Here is a 19373-nt window from a genome sequence, read left to right as displayed (position 1 = left end):
TCTATCTGGCCTAGCCCTAATTAAGCCAGATATTTCCAAGCCCTTCTCAATAGAAATTTTCCAGACCGCCACGACGTCCATGCACGTTCTTTTTACAGAAATTCTCCCCAGCGGAGAAGAATTACTCCATTGGAGAAAGGGAGTTGCTGGCCATCAAACTAGCTCTAGAAGAATGGCGCTATTTTTTGGAAGGCTCTCCTCCCAATGTCACTATTATGAGCGATCACAAAAACCTCCAATACCTACAGTCGGCTTGTCGCCTCAACCCTTGGCAGGCTCGTTGTTCTTTTTCCGTTTTGATTTATTAATTACCTTTAAACCTGGTTCCGCTAACTCCCAAGCTGACGCTCTCTCGTGCTCCTTTGATCCACAGGGTTCTGAAACCACTGCTAAACCAGAGTTTATTATCCCACTAGCCTGTATCCTTGCCTTGACCTCTATTCAGAAATCTGCTATTCCCGCAGGGAAAAACATTGGTGCCTCCCCAACTCCGCACCAAAATATTACGTTGGGCATATGACTCCAAACTGTCTGGCCACCCGAATGTTCACAGAACTTTCACCCTTCTCTCTCTCTACTGGTGGCCCAACGTTCAAAAGGATGTGATGGACTGTGTCAAGGCCTTTGCTGTTTGTGCTCAAACCAAGTCGTCTACTTGTGCCTCAGCAGGACCGCTTCTTCCTCTGCCCATTCCTAAGGAGCCTTGGTGTCTCCTGTCCATGGATTTTAATATGGATCTCCCACCCTCCAATGGCTGTACGGTTATTTGGGTGGTTGTGGATTGCTTTTCCAAAATGGGCTATTTTGTACCCCTACCAGCGTTACCATCAGCAGCTGCGTTGGTGCCAGTCTTCATTTGTGAAATTTTTAGGCTTCTTGGTATAACCATGCATATTGTTTATGACCATGGGGTGCAATTTACCTCTCGCTTTTGGAAAGGCTTTTGCAGATCCCTGGACATCTCTGCGGACTTCTCCTCAGCATATCACCCGCAGACTAATGGGCAGACAGAAAGAGTTAATCAAGCCCTGAAGCAATATCTCTGAGCCCTTGTTTCTGTCCACCATGATGACTGGGTAGCACTGCTACCATGGACGGAGTTTGCCCACAACAACTATGTCAACACCAGCACCAAAGAATCACCTTTTTACATTGTCTATGGCAAACATCCCCGCCTTCCATCTTCTATACCCTGCTCTGCTGAAATACCTGCAGTCAGTGCCCTGCAGAGACTTTAACCACATCTAGTCTTCTACATGTGAGCATCTGAAACGCACTGCTCTCAGGCACAAGAAGTTTGCTGATCAGCGTCGCCGTAAGGCGCCTCCACTCCAACCTGGAGATAAAGTCTGGAGCATTCGTTGCAAGGTGCCTTCTCTAAAATTTGCTCCAAGGTTAATACAACCTAATATAATATAACCTGCCAAGGTTAATTCAGTTTGCTACAAGTTACGTCTACCCTCACATCTCAAGCTGCCCAATGCCTTCCATGTGTCTCTGCTTAAACCATTGGTCCTGAACCGCTTTTCTCGTCCCTCTCCACTGGCTACTCCTGCAGCCGATTCTTTCCCAGGAATATGAAGTCCATCAAATTCTGGATTCCAAGTTTTCTCGTAAAAAGCTAATGAACCTAATTGATTGGAAAGGTTTTGGTCCTGAAGAGAGAACGTGGGTTCCAGCTACAAATGTGTCTTGCTAAGACGGTTCATCTTCATTTTCCCCTTAAACCTGGACCCCGGTGGGTAAGGAGGCCCCGTAAAAGGAGGGGTAATGTCACACTTACCTGTTCCTCACTAAAGCACAGGCATCACTCTCCTGCGCATGCTTGCAGTTCTGATGCTGGGCGTGCCTCTCTTTCCAAGTTTTATCAACTACGTCCAATCCGCTGGCCAATCAGGAAATAGCCTCTTGATCAGCCTTGCCCAGATAGCTCACAAATTGTAATTTTATGTTTGTGCAACAAGTTTATACTAAGTTGCTTGAGTTTACTAGTTCTGTGATCAAGTTCCTGTCCACCTGATGCTTAATCCAGTGTTTCCTGTGTCCAGCTCCTGTGTTAACCTTTCATTGTCCAGTTTGTTGGTTCCCAGCCAACTTCCCTGTGCAGTTCCTGTTTTCCTGTCTGCCTGTGGATATCCCTTCATCACCTGTACCTCCTGCTGTTTCCAGTGTCTCCTGTGCCCTTGTGCCTTTGTGTCATTGCTGTCTGTCTCCTGGATCCCTGAATATTGACCCCCGGTGTGGGACCTGACCTCTCTTGCTTGCTGCCTGTCTTGACCCCGGTTTACCTTGACTATCCTTCTGCTTAGTGATTTGGTACCGTGCTTTGCCCACCTTGGTTTGCCCAAGGACTGCTACCTGGCAGTAACCAGCCGCGCAACATCCTCACCATCAGAGGCTCTAGAGAAAACCTGGTTACTTTTTAGACTCTTAGACATACCACCTCCGTGCAAGCCATAGCGCCCCCTAGTGATCCTGTTTCCGAGTGTGACATATTTAGGAAGAGGGGTTAGAGGGAGAAGGAGGTAGAGGGGAGAGAGAAAGAATATAGAAAAATAAGGAGAGGGGAAAGGGGGTCGGAGGAAGAGTGAATCAGGGAAAAGATAACGATAGGTAAGAGAGATTAGGGAACTCATTTATTAAAGCTCTCCAAGTCTGGAGAAGATACATTTTCATAAGTAAAGCTGGGTGATCCAAAAAACTTGGAATGGAATTCCTAAAGGTCATTTGCTATTTGTTAGCAAATGTTTCTAATACTGGACCAGATTGATCCCAGGTGTATCTTCTCCAGCCTTGAAGAGCTTTTTTAAATCCAGCCTAAAGGGAGTGAGAATAATTGAACAGAAAGATGGAGATAAGGGGGCAAAAGTGGAAAGAAGAGAGACAAAGAATGGAACAAAGAGAGAAGAATGAGAAGTTTTAATGCTGATCCCTAATTGTCATAGCACCCAAAGCCTTGGCCTAAGTGTGATTATTTCAACTAGCTACAACATGTGAGTGCAGGAATGTCCCAAACGTGACTTGTCCCCAATCCCTAGCACATGTAAAAGGACCCAAACGCTACAACGATGATAGCAATGTGCCCAAACAGAACTTTAATGCTCCCAACCTCGACAGACAGCCCCACCAACTCAGCCTAAATGGGCTTAGTCAAAGGGTTCTTTTTAGGTTGTCAACAGTGCTGTAAATATCACTCAGTATTAGGTATTATTAAAGAGAGAGTGCATTCATTTACAAAAGAATAAGATTTATTTAACACAACTGTACAAAAATATTGTTAGGGCAAAGGTACAAAACAAAGTAAATCTAATTATGTTAAAAAAAAGTTTCTTGCTATATATCTGAAAGTTCTATGTACAATAAAATAAGACAATGCAAATCTGGATTACTACAGGACAATATACTTTACAAATATGTATCTCCTATACACGTACAGTTAGGTCCATAAATGTTTGGACAGACAACTTTTTTTCTAATTTTGGTTCTGTACATTACCACAATCAATTTTAAATGAAACAACTCAGGTGCAGTTGAACTGCAGACTTTAAGCTTTAATTCAGTGGATTGAAAAAAAAGATTTTTTTTTTTTTTTTTTTACACAATCAGTTCATTTCAGGGGCAAATCACTAATTTGTTTGGACCTAACTGTATGGTATATTTTACCAGTGTATCCTCATGGTGCCAAATATCCAAAGTCCTCCTTTTTGTACCTTTTCGTAACTATTTCAGCTCAGTTGGAATAGTTAATTACAAAAGAAATGTAGTTAAGATAACACACCGTAATATCACTGAAGAGACAATTAGTGGGCTACTTTTTTGTCTTTTTCTAGTGAACATCCACAACTTATTCTGGTGAATAACACTAAAATTAGTCTAGGTTGCTACGCTCACTCCACTGTCTTTTTGTAGGTAGTCATAGTTGTCACCGTAGGCTGGTTTTAAGTATGTTGTCCCATGTTTTCATCCTAAATACATTTGAGATATAGAGACTAGTAGTCTACTAAAAAAGATAAGAATGTTTGTAATTTAAATTAAGCAAACAAGAAATGACAATGACATTATACTCCTGGCAAGATAAACAGGTATCTCCTGCACTTGCCTAAAAAATTCTTATCCTTTGGATATGAAAAACAATACAGGCACCATTTCATGCAGCCAAGGACTTGTGTGACAACTAGATATAACTTTTTTTGTTCTTGTGCTTATATCTTAAAACATTTACTGTAAAAGCAGTAATAAACAAATTGAATTTTTACTGCAGAAATAAAAAAAAAACAGTCACATAAAGCACAGTGATGAAGATAAAAAGGTTAAACCTTCAAACCTAAACTACAACACTACTAGTATCAAGACAAAACATAGCAGCAACAAATAAAAATTCCTAAAGAGTAAGGTGAAAACTGAAATTTCTACAGAAAAGATTAAAAAAACTATGAACAATATGGAACTGGAGGAAATAAATTACTGAATGGAAATCTGATTTGGGTAAAAAAAAAAAAATAAAATAAATACATGGGGCTTAATTTATTAAGGCTCTTCAAGGCTGGAGAGGATACATTTTCATCAGTAGACCTGTGATACACCAAACCTGGAATGGATTTCTTAGTCATTTGCTATTTGGTAACAAATATTTTCAATCCTGGACCAGATCCATTCCTGATTTTTTGGATCACCCAGCTTTACTAATGAACATGTATCCTCTCCAGTCTTGGAGAGCTTGATTAAATCGGGCCCATTAAAAGAAGAAGATTAGCTTATAACACTATTAATATGCTTTGGTGGATGATGGGGTCAGCCCGTGTGAAAAAGTATACATACTATTCCAATCGAGTTGTACAGAACAATATTCCACTGCCCATGCTTCCACGGACACATACCTTGTTGTCTGAGGACTCTGAATAATAATAGAGGAACTCCCACCAGATTATATAAAATAAAGGCAGGTTTGGAACAGGTTAGCGCAATCCCAGGAGCTGGCACTTTTCCAGCCACTTGGTCACTCGCACTGCAGCACCGGTTCCTAAAGAACCAACATCTGTACATTTGACAGCTGGGGACAGGGAGTGATATATGATGTCAGCTAAATTTCACATCAAGGCTGCCCTCACTATATTTCCACTTTTGGTTAAGGATACCATTAATTTTGGTTAATATCTTCTGTTTATTTAACAATTACAAAACCACTAGAGCATTAGTAAAATTATATATTATAAAATGGCTAGAACAATCAGAAGTAAAAAAAAAAAAAGAATAGTTCAATTTAATCCCAACCCACACCAAGTAATTTAAATGTTGTAAAAAATATATAATGCATTTTTTAAAAAACAACTTGTTCTTAGAATTATCACCTTATTCCAACCCACAGCACTAAATACTCACCTTCAGCTCGGCTTCTAGGATTTCCATTGAGTGGTCATGCCCTAAAATCCACAGCCTATGCACCTGCATCATTCCAGCAGGATTCCATTGGCTGGTCTGTACTCGTGGCATGGCATAGTGTTCAGAGTTCATACTCTGCTACTGAACATCATAAAAAGGAGTCTCTAGTACATAGGAACAATGGCTGCATTTCATGGTTGAGACTTTTTTTGCAGAAAGGATCCATGAACAAAGAGTCCAAAGCAAGTATTCTGCTGTGTGTCAAGGTGGAAATTTTTAATGACCTTATACTAAAATTTAAGGTATTCTTGAACAAGGATGGACAATGCTAAATAGCTTCCAACCAAATTTTGATTGCTGATCTCTGGTTGCCATACCCTTTTGTCCATTTCCTTAAATGTATTAAAAAATAATACTTTTTCTCTTTCAGTTTTGGTGGTTTAGTGTGACTAATGTGTACACTGAGGCAGAACTGTTTTTTTGTCCGGGAGTGTAGTGACCATTCCGCGAACTGAGAATTGACGAAGAGGTTTCTGTCCTCATGCTCAGTGCTTGTGACTTGCAGCAGCCAAGTTTGCTCATCAAAATGTAAAAGTCTTTTCGAAAAGCCTTAGTGAAAAAGGCGTATAGAAATGGATTGGCACATGAGTTAATTGGATAAAACAGGACTAATAGGATCTTGGAATTGGACACTGTTATTAAGGGAACCTTCAGGGATGCAGAGATGGCAAAGAATGAAATGGGTGCAGTACACAGAAAATTGGTGAAAATTAGAACTGCCATCCGTACGGCTGTTTTGGTATCGCTGTGGGAGGAGACAATATCAGGATTACGTACAGTGATATATATATGTGCATAGCAAATACAGATAGCTATGAATGCCAAAACATTTAACACTAGGAGAAATATTATATAGGCCTGTGAAGGTAGAGATTCAATGTCCATTGGTAAACAAATACTAACTTTCATGTAGCTGCTTATACCAATAATGGGCAAAAGAGCCACCACAAATGCAAAGGTCCAACCGGAAATCATGATGATGAAAGCATGCCGTAACCTGACTTTACGTTGGAGCTGCATCGCATAGGTAATAGTATGCCACCTCTCCAGGGTAATAGCAGTCAGCGTGTAGACTGAGAGTTCACTGGCAAAGACAGTAAAAAACCCTGCTGCATGACAACCAGCCCCTGTCTGCCACTCAATGGCATAGTTATAATATTGGCTTTTAGTTTTGATGTCAACGGACGCAATCAACAGAAGGTAGATGCCCATGCAAAAGTCTGCAAAAGCCAAATTGCACATTAAAAACTTGGGAACATTGAACTTGGACTTGCTGGTTATTAATATTATGAGCACTATTGCATTCCCACCTATGGCCAAAATGCTGATACACCACATCAAGATTCGTAGGAAGTCATAGCCCATGATGTCTTCGCATGGGTTAAACTCATCCGGTTTTGGGAAACACATGACATTCTGCACATCAAAACAAAAATAGTAGTCAAAGTCATCGTGCTCAAAGCTCAGGTCGCTGCTCATCTGGTAATCCATCTGCGCTGATCTTTTGTTAAAAGAATTTGAATTTCCTTTCAGAAAGAAACTGCTTTTGTTGCAGAAAGGATGTAAATCGGTGCTATGGAAAGAACAAAGTGTACAACAAATAAATAAAACACAACATGATGATTCTCATTCCCTAAAGTATGAGTATATTTTTTTTTTTCTATTTGGACTTAGTTTTGGATCGGGTGGACAGGAATAGGGTCCCTATCAGTTTTTGTATTGGTGTCCTTTTACCCACTAGATAGATTTAACATCTCCAAATGTCTTGGAAACCAATATTTCAGCTAAAGAGGGAGTGTAACAGGATAGAATAGATAGGTGTAGGTGAGTGATTGGGAATATTCTGAAGTTTGCCAATACCTTTCTGCACATAACCTTTAAAGGAAAGTATCTGGTAAAAACTATATATTGGTACATAGTCTCTGCCCCCCTAATGTAGGCTGAATAGCACATTTTGTACTTTATGTACTTGGCATGCTGGGTAAAGACACTAAAAATGACATGAAAGTTCTGATGACATAATCCTTGAGACCTCAGATGAACGCCATTCCTATTTCACAGACAATTTATTTTAATTGCCTTTTCCTGCCTTTCCTGGGACCATATGTTCACAATCAATACTGCATTGGAATGCTGTATGTCACATTATTAGGTTAATGACATAGGAGATATAAGGTAGAATTTGAATCTTTGAGAACAAGTAGCTCCAGGCTGGTATTGTATGCAGTATGTACCAGTAGGTGAGGAGATGTTACAGTCTTCCAGTGTCAATGTACTTTTCTTTTTAATGAACAAAAAACATTACAATATATATTTTGTTTTTCACTGTTCTCTATTTTTATAAAGAATATGCATAATATATATATATATATATGTGTAAATAAAAATGTATAAAATATAAATACAATATATATATATATATATATATGTTATGTACATACATGTTGCTGCTCTTTACTTTGAAATGCAGTTTACATTCCCCATACAGTATAGATGCTGCTCTAGAACCAGCAGCGCCAAATATGAAAATTGCAGCTGTTTAACCTCATACCCACTCTGGCCAATCACAGACAATCTTGTATTCTTTTCAAAAACAATTTTACATGAAATATACATATTTATTTCAGTTTAAAAGGAAACTGTACATAATTGAGCTATAGATCAATGTTATAGTATATTTTACTAATACTATAGTATTTTATAGTGTATGCTTTTTTTTTAAATATTTTACGTTTTTTTACACCTGTCAAGTTTTTAATGTACCCTGTCTTTGCTTGGTAGATTTATTCTTTCTAATTGTTCTGCTGTCTGTTGCCACTAAGACAAAATCTGATGGAAAATCCAGAAACCTTAAATTGTCGACTGGCTGATTTTGCTGGTTTATATTTACAGTTTTAAGTATTCCTAGTGCATAAAGTAAATCAACTTTGGACAGAATGGTTAAACTTGGGACAGAAAGGTTGGAACCTATGCAAGGTTTTACCACTGTCCAGGGTTCCAATAGAAGCATTTTCCTTCACTTTCTGTTCTTTTGATAACATTATAATTGTTATTTGTATTAAACAGGATTTATATAGCGCCAACATATTATGCAGTGCTGTGAAATAAATAGGGGTTGCAAATGACAGAGGAATACAGACAATGACAAAGAAGGAGAGAACCCTGCCCAGAAGAGCTAACATTCACTAGACTGCAAATTGGGTAAATCTGCAATCTGCTAATAGAGGTTTTTGCATTCCCCTAATTATCTTGTCTGTATCTGTCTTTGTTAAGCTGGCTACACATGTCCAATGGTTCTCGCCCAATATTCGTCTCAGGGCCGATATCGGACAAGAATCTGGCACGTGTACAGCGCTTGTCGTCCTGGTGGACCCACGGACAATGAATGACGAACAAACCTAATGCAAAGGAAGGGGGGGAGCGCGCAATGGGGTGCGGCTCTGTCATTCTCCCCCTTCCCTCTTCATAGAGCATAGAGTATGTACAGCACTCGTTCATGCATGCAGTCCTTAGTCGTTGGAAAGGATCGTGAAAGATCCTTTCCAACGACAATAATTGCACATGTGTATGTAGCTTTCCTGTTGCAGAATTATCTTCACTTCTTGTCCTAGCAAGGCAACTATTTTACCAGACATAAAAGAAAGAATCTCTCCAACAGAGCTTCAAGCAGCAGTAAAACTTGACGGTGATGCTGATGTTCTATTCTATCCAACATTTTTAAAAAATGTTTGGTTATAGATACATTTACTTTGGTTAAAGCTAATTAAGCACATACCTTTTCTGTTTCTTCCAGTTTTCAAAAGCACAGCAGTGGCTAGGATAGGTAAGATTGGCTTCAATAAGATCAGACAGTTTTTCCAACGGAGGGAGTTTCTTCATATTATAAGCATGATTAGCAATAAGTTTCTTTATACGTTCTAGGCCGTGGCTGGGCAAAGAGCTGATGTGAGTTTTTGAAATATCTCTGTTTGTAAAAAAAACAAGAAAAAAATTGACAAAGCTTACAACACACACGGATTCCCAGATACTGAATATAAAGAAAAATACAAAGCATGTTTGGATGTGTGCATTCACTGGTTTGAAAAGGCCTAAAAGATCAAAATATTTTGAATAATGTATAGGTTAGAAGAAGAACGAAGTAAGAAACTCTTTACAGCATTGACGACCAATATAAGAGGAATCTTCCCCAAAACAATGAATATCTACTTTATATGGGTTTACTTACCCTGCACTTACCAACAATGTAAATAATGATCTCCAATATAAGGAGTATTTTGTTTTATTTGACCTGATTGATCAACGTAGAATGTGTTCTGCCCCCCACTCTACAGATAATGGAATATTCTTTCCTACACTGATATGGAGAGTATTATTCCTTTCTTTTACTACCAACATAAGGAATATTCTACCCCTACTGACTGCAAATATAAGTGCTATTCTATCGTTCACTGATCAAAAATATAAGGACTATTGTCATGTAAACTCCCCACTGACCACCAATATAAGATGGTGTTTTTTTCCCTCACTGACCACCATTATAAAGGGGTATTCTACCCCCCATTGAAGTCCAATATTAGGAATTTTCTTCCTTTCACTGATCACCGATATAAAACACATTTATTTCTACCCCTTACCACCAATATAGTGGTATTCTACCCACACTGATTGAAAATATAGGAACTATTCTTATATTCCTAATTATCCCCGATGGTATTTTCTTCCCTCAATTTCTACTCCCAACTTAACTCCAGTAAACAGAGTATTTTTCCTTCCACTGACCATTGATATAAAAGATATTCATCTTTCTACTCACTACAGTTGTAAGATGGCACTAAGATCTTCATTGTCTATGTTTCTATATTGGAACTGAAAGCTTGTCCATGTGAAAAACAGATATGCATTTGATAGGTATCAGTTTTATTATCTTAGCTCCATTTTTCTTTTTCATTTTATTATTATTATTATTACATGGTATTTATATAGCACCGATATATTATGCAGAGCTGTACAACGTCCATAGTCATGTCACTAGCTATCCCTCAAAGGAGCTCACAATCCAATGTCCCTACCATAGTCATATGTGTTTAATACAGTCTACGGTCAATTTGGGGGGGAAGCCAATTATTCTAACTGCAAATTTTTGGAATGTGGGAGGAAACCGGAGTACCCAGAGGAAACCCACCCAAACACGGGGAAAACCTGCAAACTCAATGCAGATAGTATCCTTGTCGATACACTTTATTGCCAGGTGTCCAAAAAGGTTAGTTTAATAAACAGCATTAGAAGAAGAGCACCTAGTAATTATCATTTAGATCGAGTCTGACTTCCTCTGTAATAAAGTTTGTGTAAGGAAATTTGTCCTAAAGGATCCAGTGATTACTTGTTATTATTAGTTATTTCAGCAAAGATTTTAGGTCTGCATATGGTACCACATCTCGTAATCATGCAAAATCTAAATCTGTGGAACTTTTAAGGTGCAATGTAAACATCAAATCAGTCACTTTTAATTATAATTAAAATATAATTAGATCATGCTATGCTACCATTGCTGTTTCCCCTGAAGAAGCTATATTAGCGAAATACGTTGAGGAACACAGGCATTTCATGTACAATATTGGTCAAAGGATTGTTTAATATTGCATGATCTATATACTATATACTATGTGTTTTACTGTTTTAATTATGTCCTATTAAAGTGGATGATATTACTTTTATATTGTACCTTTAAAATCCCACAGATTTATGTAATGTTTTTAATATTAAGTATATCAGCTTAGCACAAGGACGAGAGCAGGGAGTGGCCTTTTTGATCTGTTGGAGCCCTTTGGAAAAAAAACCTGGTCCATTAAGATATGCAACCCTCCCTAAAAGATTTCGTGCTTGAGCCTTATTAGGCAATCATCACATCCTTTAGGGGTACTGCCATTGAAAAATGAGTTACAAATTATATTATGCGGGGGTATAGGACTATAAAGGGATAAAAAGATGATACTTCAATTAGAGTTTAAGGAGTTCTTTAAATTGACAATCAAGAGGTGATATTTTTACTCCTAGTGAAATGTGTCATTATGAGTTTCTTTATAATATAATAAAAAGAAGCTATAGAGGGAATACATAAATTAGTTTTTTTTTCTCCATCTCACTTAAGTTTTCTCCGGTCTAGGGAGTAGATAGACTAAAGAGTCCCTCCTTGACTTAATTGTACATTTTGTGTGTCTTTTATCAACTTTAATGAAGTGCTTCTAAAAGGTGGAATATATTATCTAGCACGCTGAAGCAAATTCAAATATAAAGCAAATTGTTTTAATAAAAAAATATAATAAAATCTCCTGGAGTAAATAAAACCCATAGGAGCCCACAGAAGTAACATTTGTTCTGAATAAAGCAATTTCAACATGTTCCCATGGAAATTACTGAACCATTCTATTTTTTTCAAACCATAGTTCTGCTTCATTTTTCTCCTGTTTTGCTATTAAACACTTTGCACAGTTCAAAGGCAAACCATATGTGTTAGAAACTCTCCACAACTAGACGAAATACAAAAGGTTTGTGATTTTCTTTTATTCAGCTAAAAAGGTTGAAAAAAATTTGTGGTGATAATATTAACAAAATGGTAAAACGGTAGATAATGTGCAGTTTTAAATTATTTAAAACATTCATCTTGGGTTTCAAGCTATGCCTATATCTAACCATTGAATGTTACTTGACTAAGTTTAAGGGGTCTATTTTTGAACCTGTGAATCTGACTTTCACCTAAACATTCTCTGGTGGAATCTTCCACATCTATGTGTTTCAATGGCAATAAATCATTTGCCACCAGTGCATGGTGGATTATTGGGCCTGATATGTTAAAGCTCTCCAAGGCTGGAGAAGATAGACATGTGGTGTGTATCCTCCTTAGTCCTCCATAAGGACATCATCCACTGACAACCTGCACCCTAACTCTTTGAACTGCTCAATAAAACTCTTAGACCAGTGTTTCTCAACCTTTTTAACACACCTTTTTTTTTAACAATTTTCAGATCATCAGGGAACCCCTTCTATAATTGCTATATCCACAGCTTACAGTACATTAGTGTGGTGGTCAAATGGGAATAATGAGTCTTATAATGCTGGCAAAAGGGAAGAATGTCAACCCTATAGATCGCCCAAAAAATAATTTGTGTCAGGTAAACCTGGGAGTCACAAACTGCTCATTGCTCGAGGAAATCCCAGCAACCTCTGGAGGATCCCCAGGATTCCACAAAACCCTGGTTGAGAAACACTGTGCTAGAAGGAAGTAGGGGGATGCTGATCTAAAGGATTGGACTGAGCCAATGTGTTTGTGTTTGTACCCCATCCGAGGAGAAAACCTACAGAAAATCAGTCTCTCCTACGGGAATGAATAACATATAACATATAACATATGTATAACAAAGGTTCTATATACAGTTAAAAAAGGGCAACCGTTTAAAAAAGTACAGCTTAGAAAATAAAACCATTACAGTTTCCTTGTCTCCAGCATCTACGAACAACACATTCAATAACAATTTTGTGTGACTTGAACCTTTAAACCCCCATTTACAGAGTTTGTCCAAACAAATGCTGTTTGTCTATAGGTTGCCATCCTCCAGATGCAATTCAGTAATCCGAAATGAATTATGTTAGTAAATGAGTGTCTTACAATTGCAAACTAAACTTCTGTAACTCAGGTATTGATTTGTTCTTTCTCATAGATCTTAGCTGCAGACAAAACAAAAGATTTCACAAGTTTAATTTAAACCTCATCAAGGAAAGTTATAACTTACAGCACTTCAGGTCCACTGGCTCCATGAAAAACGAGGTCGGGCAATGTTTTTAGTTTCTGATTACCGCTGAGGACTCTATTAGAAAAAATTCAAGAAATTAATATTATTATATGATGAAAGCACATAGCAGATAATAAGGTTTCATAAACTCACAATTCATGTAAATTTGTCCCATTAAAAGCATGGTTCTCTATTTCCTCTATATCGTTCTGTACAAGCCATCTGAGAAAAATAAAAGGAAACAATATGCATTTGAAAGAATGATGCTGCTAGTAAAGAACATATGAACTCAAATAATATATTTGTAATTATCTTAAAAGACAAATGTATCTTTTTACCAACTTTTTTTTTACCATCTATTGGTTATGCACATGGTCTAGATATAAGTAATTCATCTGTGTTCTACCATTGTATATACCTTGTACAAACACATAGAAACATTTGAACCATATTAAATCCCCTGCTGTTCTCTCCTTTCTGTTTAATATATTTTCCACTATGGACTAAACCAGTGGTCTCCAACCTTTTTGTACCCATGGACCATTAAATTTATTAGCTTCAGGCCACGCATGTGCAGGAAGCCGGGTGTCTCTCAAAGGGGAAGAAACTTCCCCTCATAGTGTCGACATGATGCCAGATACCACCCACTCTCCCATCACAGGTTTGCGCCACAGAGACACAACCCACCCACCGCCCTGAGACTGCAATTCATATGGGGAAATGGTCCTCAGCTCTGGCTGGTGCGCCCCCCCCAACCAGAAGTCTGCCGGCCAGAGCCACGGACCACCATAAGTTTCTCACGGACGACCAGATGGCGACCCCCACCCACCAAGCATTACATTCCTGTGCCCCTAGACTGTTCTGGTGAAAATCTCTTCAATACTGGCACTTCATCCATATCTTCTTGCGATGGGTAGCTAAATGCTGCAGAAATTTGAACCACAAAATGATTTGGTGCCTCTTTGTCTGCAGGCCCAGTGTGATAACATGCCCCTGGGGGGGGGGGGGGATTTGGGGCTGGCAACATAAGCTCAAAGGAAGGGGTCTGAAAGAAGTTGGCTGGAGGACAGTGCCAATAAAAGGTTGAGTATTGCAGTTTTTTGTATTGAAGGGAAATAAAAAATCGTAATATTAATAAAAAGCTATATTAAACTTACAATCGGACACATTCATTACTCATTCCAGAAAATGAATTTTTAGAAATCTTCTTTATATTGATATTGTCTTGAATATCCCTGGGAAAATATTGCAAATATTATTATAGTAAAAATCTAGTGGTTGTTTACAGTGCAGACACAGAAAGAAATTCACAAGCATACAGAAAATTTTCTTTTAATCTGTTTCTTTTTTATAATTCCTAATTCACAGGACCTAAAAATAAAAGACCTTATAAAGTATATTTGACCCTAATAATGATCTCCTTTTTTGTCACTTTTGGTATGGTAAATATGCTATTCAAAGATTGCAGCTCATAAGGAAAGCACTTAAAGAAAGGGTCAGGAGAAGCAGCCAACTTTCAACTGGCTTCTTTTATTTATTTATTTTTTTTATGCCCAAGCATTTCCCATAGCCTTCCACCAATCAAACAAACAGCCTCTTCATAATACTGAACATTTTCCCTCACCTATCTCTTTCTCCATCCCCTTATGTAGCCCCTTGGGTTTATCTATCTATTTAAAGTGAATCTAAAAAAGTCACCAGGTTGTACATCTAATTGTCAAAAGACACATGCAAAGGCACCTTTGTCAAAAAAAAAAAGCCCGGGCTCCTGGTGGCTTTTTGTTTTAGTTGAACACTGTACAGTGCATGTGCCATGCAGTATTAAACTCAGGACTGTTTGTGGCAGTGCTATCCAATGGCCAAATAGGATTGCCATATACTCAGAAGTCTGCCATGACACCAATGTCTTTGACCTGTAATCACTGTGGGTGGCGTCACACAAGTAAGTTGGTACTATAATTGGCAATAATGCATACTCACTAATATGGCAGAAGCTCACCACCCACTAACAAGTTTAATTCCTCTTTGATCTATTTGCTTATTTGTATCTGTGACTTGTTTTTCGTATTTTTTGACTTATCTGTGGCTAGTGATTTTGCTAACCATCTACTACATTTATCTATCACATCTATCCATCTATCCATTTCTCCACTACTTATTTATTTGTTGCCATACATCCCATTATCTGTCTACCAGGATATGAACAATCATCTATCTACCTAATCTCCCTGGTGGTATGAATATTAAGTATTTTTTAAAAGTTTTTTTTTAATAAAAAGTATATAAATTTGCCACCTGGTCCCGCCCCCTGGCCACACGTTCGCACGTTGATGCCCGGCTGGCATGTGCTTCCCCTGGCCTCGCGTTCCCAATGTTCACACCTCGGGGATGCAGATGCCTGCCGGGCAACGCCAAGTTACACAGATGCCCGGCCGGCATCGCCTGGTCATCGCTGGAAGATGCCGCGGGCACCACTTACCAGGTAAGCTGTTTAAACTCCCTGACAATTCAACCCTGAGTGTGGCTCGGGGTTACCGCTTTTGGTATGGATAATTCACCCCAAACCACACTCGAGATTACAGCTAGGGAAGTAAGCCTATATATTAGCTTACTTGTACTCATACCTGTGACTCATTTGATCCAAATCTAATTATAATGAATCTACCAGTCAATATCTATTTATTCATCACTCCATTGGCCTACCTATTTCTGTTATCTGCCTATCAGTATATCAATATCTATCTATCTATCTAGATCTATCTATCTAGATCTATCTATCTATCTATCTATCTATCTATCTATCTATCTATCTATCTATCTATCCATTTATCTATCTTTATTTCTGTCCTGTCTGTTTGTCCACCCTCAAATCCATCTGTTTGGTTTTAGTGTCTGCATTATATTATTAAAGAGCTGAGGCAGAAGTTTTACTTTTTCTTAAACTACATGCTCTGCCATTCTTTCCCATTTTCTGACATGATTAAATATTTAGCATAAGTGCTTAAAACTTACAGAAATACTATTTCGAGAGACTGTATCCTGGAAACCGCAGGGATAATATGTATTCCGGTGTTGTATATAAACCTAAAAGGAACAGATAAAATTGAAAATGAAGTTTCAGATGAATCCTCCTAAATGCAGCTCATCACTTAATAAGTATGTATCCTGGCTAAAATGCAATTAAACTGCACAAGCACTATTTTCTTGATAGGTGGCTTAGTGATTAAGTATTAGAGGGTTGCTGATCTTGCTGTATTATAGAAGATATGTGCAGGGAAGGTTATAATGAAATACCCTGAATTCTCTGCTATAATAAGAGTATTAAATTTTGGAAAATACCCCAGGTGTTATAATTACAGTATCCATAGGACAGCTGTTAAATTCACAATACTATCGACTAAATAATTCCCCTCTTGACAACATTATGAGAATATATACTTTATACTCCAAATTTTCAGTGCGGTAATATGTGTGCATTAATTTGGGAACTGTGGGCTCAGTGTTAATTATTTAAGGATGAAAAGGCTGAAAGGGCTTGTGGCTTGTGTATTTCGGTTCTTAAGAAAGAATTAGTCAGCATGTGTTTTAAATACCTTAGCCAGGGAGTAATTAAACCCTAAATACCTATGTAATTTGGTTACTATAGAATAACCCATTATGTCTGTTAGTCTATTAAAAGGGTATTTTCACCTCCTCTTAACTTTTCCTATTTATCCCCTTTCAGTCTCTTAAACTATTGCAGGTGTTTAGTTATATTTGGTATACAGTATACCTGGAAATCCTGCCAGAAATCAAGCCCCCAGCTTACTTTGAGCTCTGCCTCTCCTGAATTGTAATCTCAGACAGTGTTATCAGCTCTGCCCAGCTTACCTTTATGAAATACAGAATACTGCTTTACCCTATGAGGATGAGGAGAATGAAGTGTTCTGTATCTCAAATCAACAATGACCAGCCTATGCTAATGATGCTGTTTCTCCATAGATAGAATACAGTGTGCATTGTCACTTTCAGGCACGAAATGTGTTACTGGAAGCAGCACCGGGTTTTGGTTAATGCAGCAGAAGTAGGCAATCGACCAGTTTCTTTACATCCCCCACATTTCTCTTTAATCTGCCAAGTTGTTTTAGTTCCAGGTCTGCACCTGTTTGTTTCAAAGGGCAGTCCCCACCTTCCTGATGGATTATTCCTTTAGTTAATATCATAGAGAGTGCAAAGGAAGACATAGGGACAACAAGAGAAGCATGTTACCAATGTAGAAATACATACCTTTCTGCAAAAAAATGTGAAAATAGACCATAAAAAAGCCATTTTAAGGGAAATGGCTTTAATAAATTCTATTTTTTAAATAGGCTAATATATGTGGCACAATAACAATATTTTTGCTTAATTGGCTAATATTTAAGCTTCACTTTTTGAACATTGTAATTGTGTCTATCAATTGCTGAGTTAAATAGATACAGTAGGCTCTGCAGTGCCATCTGCAGGCTGAACAGCATAGTTGAAATAGTGGTTACGTGATTAGGAACCAAACTGGCTAGTTCCTAATTGTCGGTGAAGGGTGGGATGACAAGCCACCAGCCAAGTAAAGTGTCCGCTGATGGATCACAAATGCATATTAACATATCTTTAGCACAGGGCGTTGTTCTGGAGAGAGTGAATATATGGTTATATACCTTTAGCAACATGGTGGCTCAGAGTTTAGCACTCTGGCCTTTGCAGTGCTAGGTCCCAGGTTCAAATCTTGACCAGGACACTATCTGCATGGAGTTTGCAGGTTCTCCCCGCGTTTGCATGGGTTTCCTCCCACAATTCCAAAAAACATGCTGTTAGGGTATATGGCTTCCCCCAAATTGACCTGGGACTGTGTTAATGACATATGACTATGGTAGGGACATTAAATTGTGAACCCCTTTGAGGGACAGTTAGTGATATAACTATGGACTGTGTAAAGTGCTGCGTAATATGTTGGCGCTAAATAAATACTGGATAATAATTGTGATAGTAATAATTTACGAGTGGGAAGATTAATGCTCAGTACTACACAATTCCTAGAAAACAAGGAATATAATGAGATCCTGGGCTGTCACGGGTACCTTACAATGTTCCTATTGTTCACCACCTGCTCATAATGAAACTGTTGCAAGTTGCTGCAGTTACAAAGATAACAGGTTGACAAAAACCTCGTCTATCAAGGTCAACTAATGTTATTTTTATAAGTGTTAGGATTTACTTCCACCTGTGCTGATGTTTATCTTTGTGTAATAAATATCCACAGCAACCAAAAATAAATATTTTGCAGATAATTATGGGATCTCTCTGACTTGTGGTATAAAACCATGTGGTTGGCTGCTCTAGGGTGTTTAGCAAATTGCTGCTTTGTGCCCACAAGAAACAAAAAACTGCACCTCAAGTCAATACATTTGCAAAAGTAGTCCTTTGTGTAGCTGTTTGCTTTGGTGGTGGTTGAAGGAGAAAAACAACCGCATGCTAAAAACTACATGTCACTTTTTCGATCCCTTGCTAAAAACTCACCGCAGTACAAATTTGAAGACAAAATGCTTTGCAGCTACTTATATTAGTAAAATGAGAGAAGTTGGGGGAAGAGCTGCCCCCACAAGCAGGTCAACACATTTACTCTTTGCGTAGCCGCGTGCTTTGGTGGTGCCGTTCTTGCTCTAGAGGAGGATAGCAACCGCATGGCTAGAAACAATATGTCTGTTCTTAGACCACTTGTTGGAACTTCACTGCAGTGCAAATGCGAGCAAAAAATGGTTCCCAAGCACTTACATTAGGTTAAATGGGACACTAGTCCTAGTTAGGTGTAATAATAAATAATGATTATTCAGCAAGGTTGTAGATTTATTTAAAAAGGCCTTTTAACCTATTGTAAGTAGTTGGGAACAATATTGTGCATGCATTTGCACTGCCAAGGTAAAGGGCTACACGTGCAGGATCCCACCGCAGTGCAAATGCATGCACAATATTGTTCCCAACTACTTATAATAGGTTAAATGGGAGCAGTTGAGTAAAAAGTTGTGAGCTTGCAACATTTCACTCCTGGCCTTTTTAAATAAATCTACAAGCTTGCTGAATTATCATTATTTATTATTACTCCTAACTAGATTGAAATGCACAGTTTCTGACTAC

The 19373-nt window shown here is 38.2% G+C and overlaps 1 protein-coding gene across 2 annotated transcripts in view; it reads right to left on the bottom strand.

The window, feature by feature from the left end:
- Positions 1-3226: 3226 nt before the first annotated feature.
- The window catches only part of FSHR (follicle stimulating hormone receptor), a 59792-nt gene continuing 43645 nt past the window's right edge, over positions 3227-19373 (bottom strand). For both annotated transcript variants that reach the window (XM_072409726.1, XM_072409725.1), the window contains exons 5-10: positions 16239-16310; positions 14384-14461; positions 13380-13448; positions 13227-13301; positions 9215-9403; positions 3227-7012 (exon numbers count right to left, since the gene is read on the bottom strand). In XM_072409726.1, the coding sequence (XP_072265827.1) occupies positions 5806-7012; positions 9215-9403; positions 13227-13301; positions 13380-13448; positions 14384-14461; positions 16239-16310 (1690 nt within the window). In that variant the 3' untranslated portion in view covers positions 3227-5805. The remainder of the gene's footprint in view (positions 7013-9214; positions 9404-13226; positions 13302-13379; positions 13449-14383; positions 14462-16238; positions 16311-19373) is intronic.

This window comes from Pyxicephalus adspersus, chromosome 4 (genome assembly GCF_032062135.1).
Source record: "Pyxicephalus adspersus chromosome 4, UCB_Pads_2.0, whole genome shotgun sequence".
Taxonomy (NCBI): Eukaryota; Metazoa; Chordata; class Amphibia; order Anura; family Pyxicephalidae; genus Pyxicephalus; species Pyxicephalus adspersus.
Note: the sequence above shows the minus strand (reverse complement) of the source record. Positions and strands in the feature narration are given on the sequence as shown.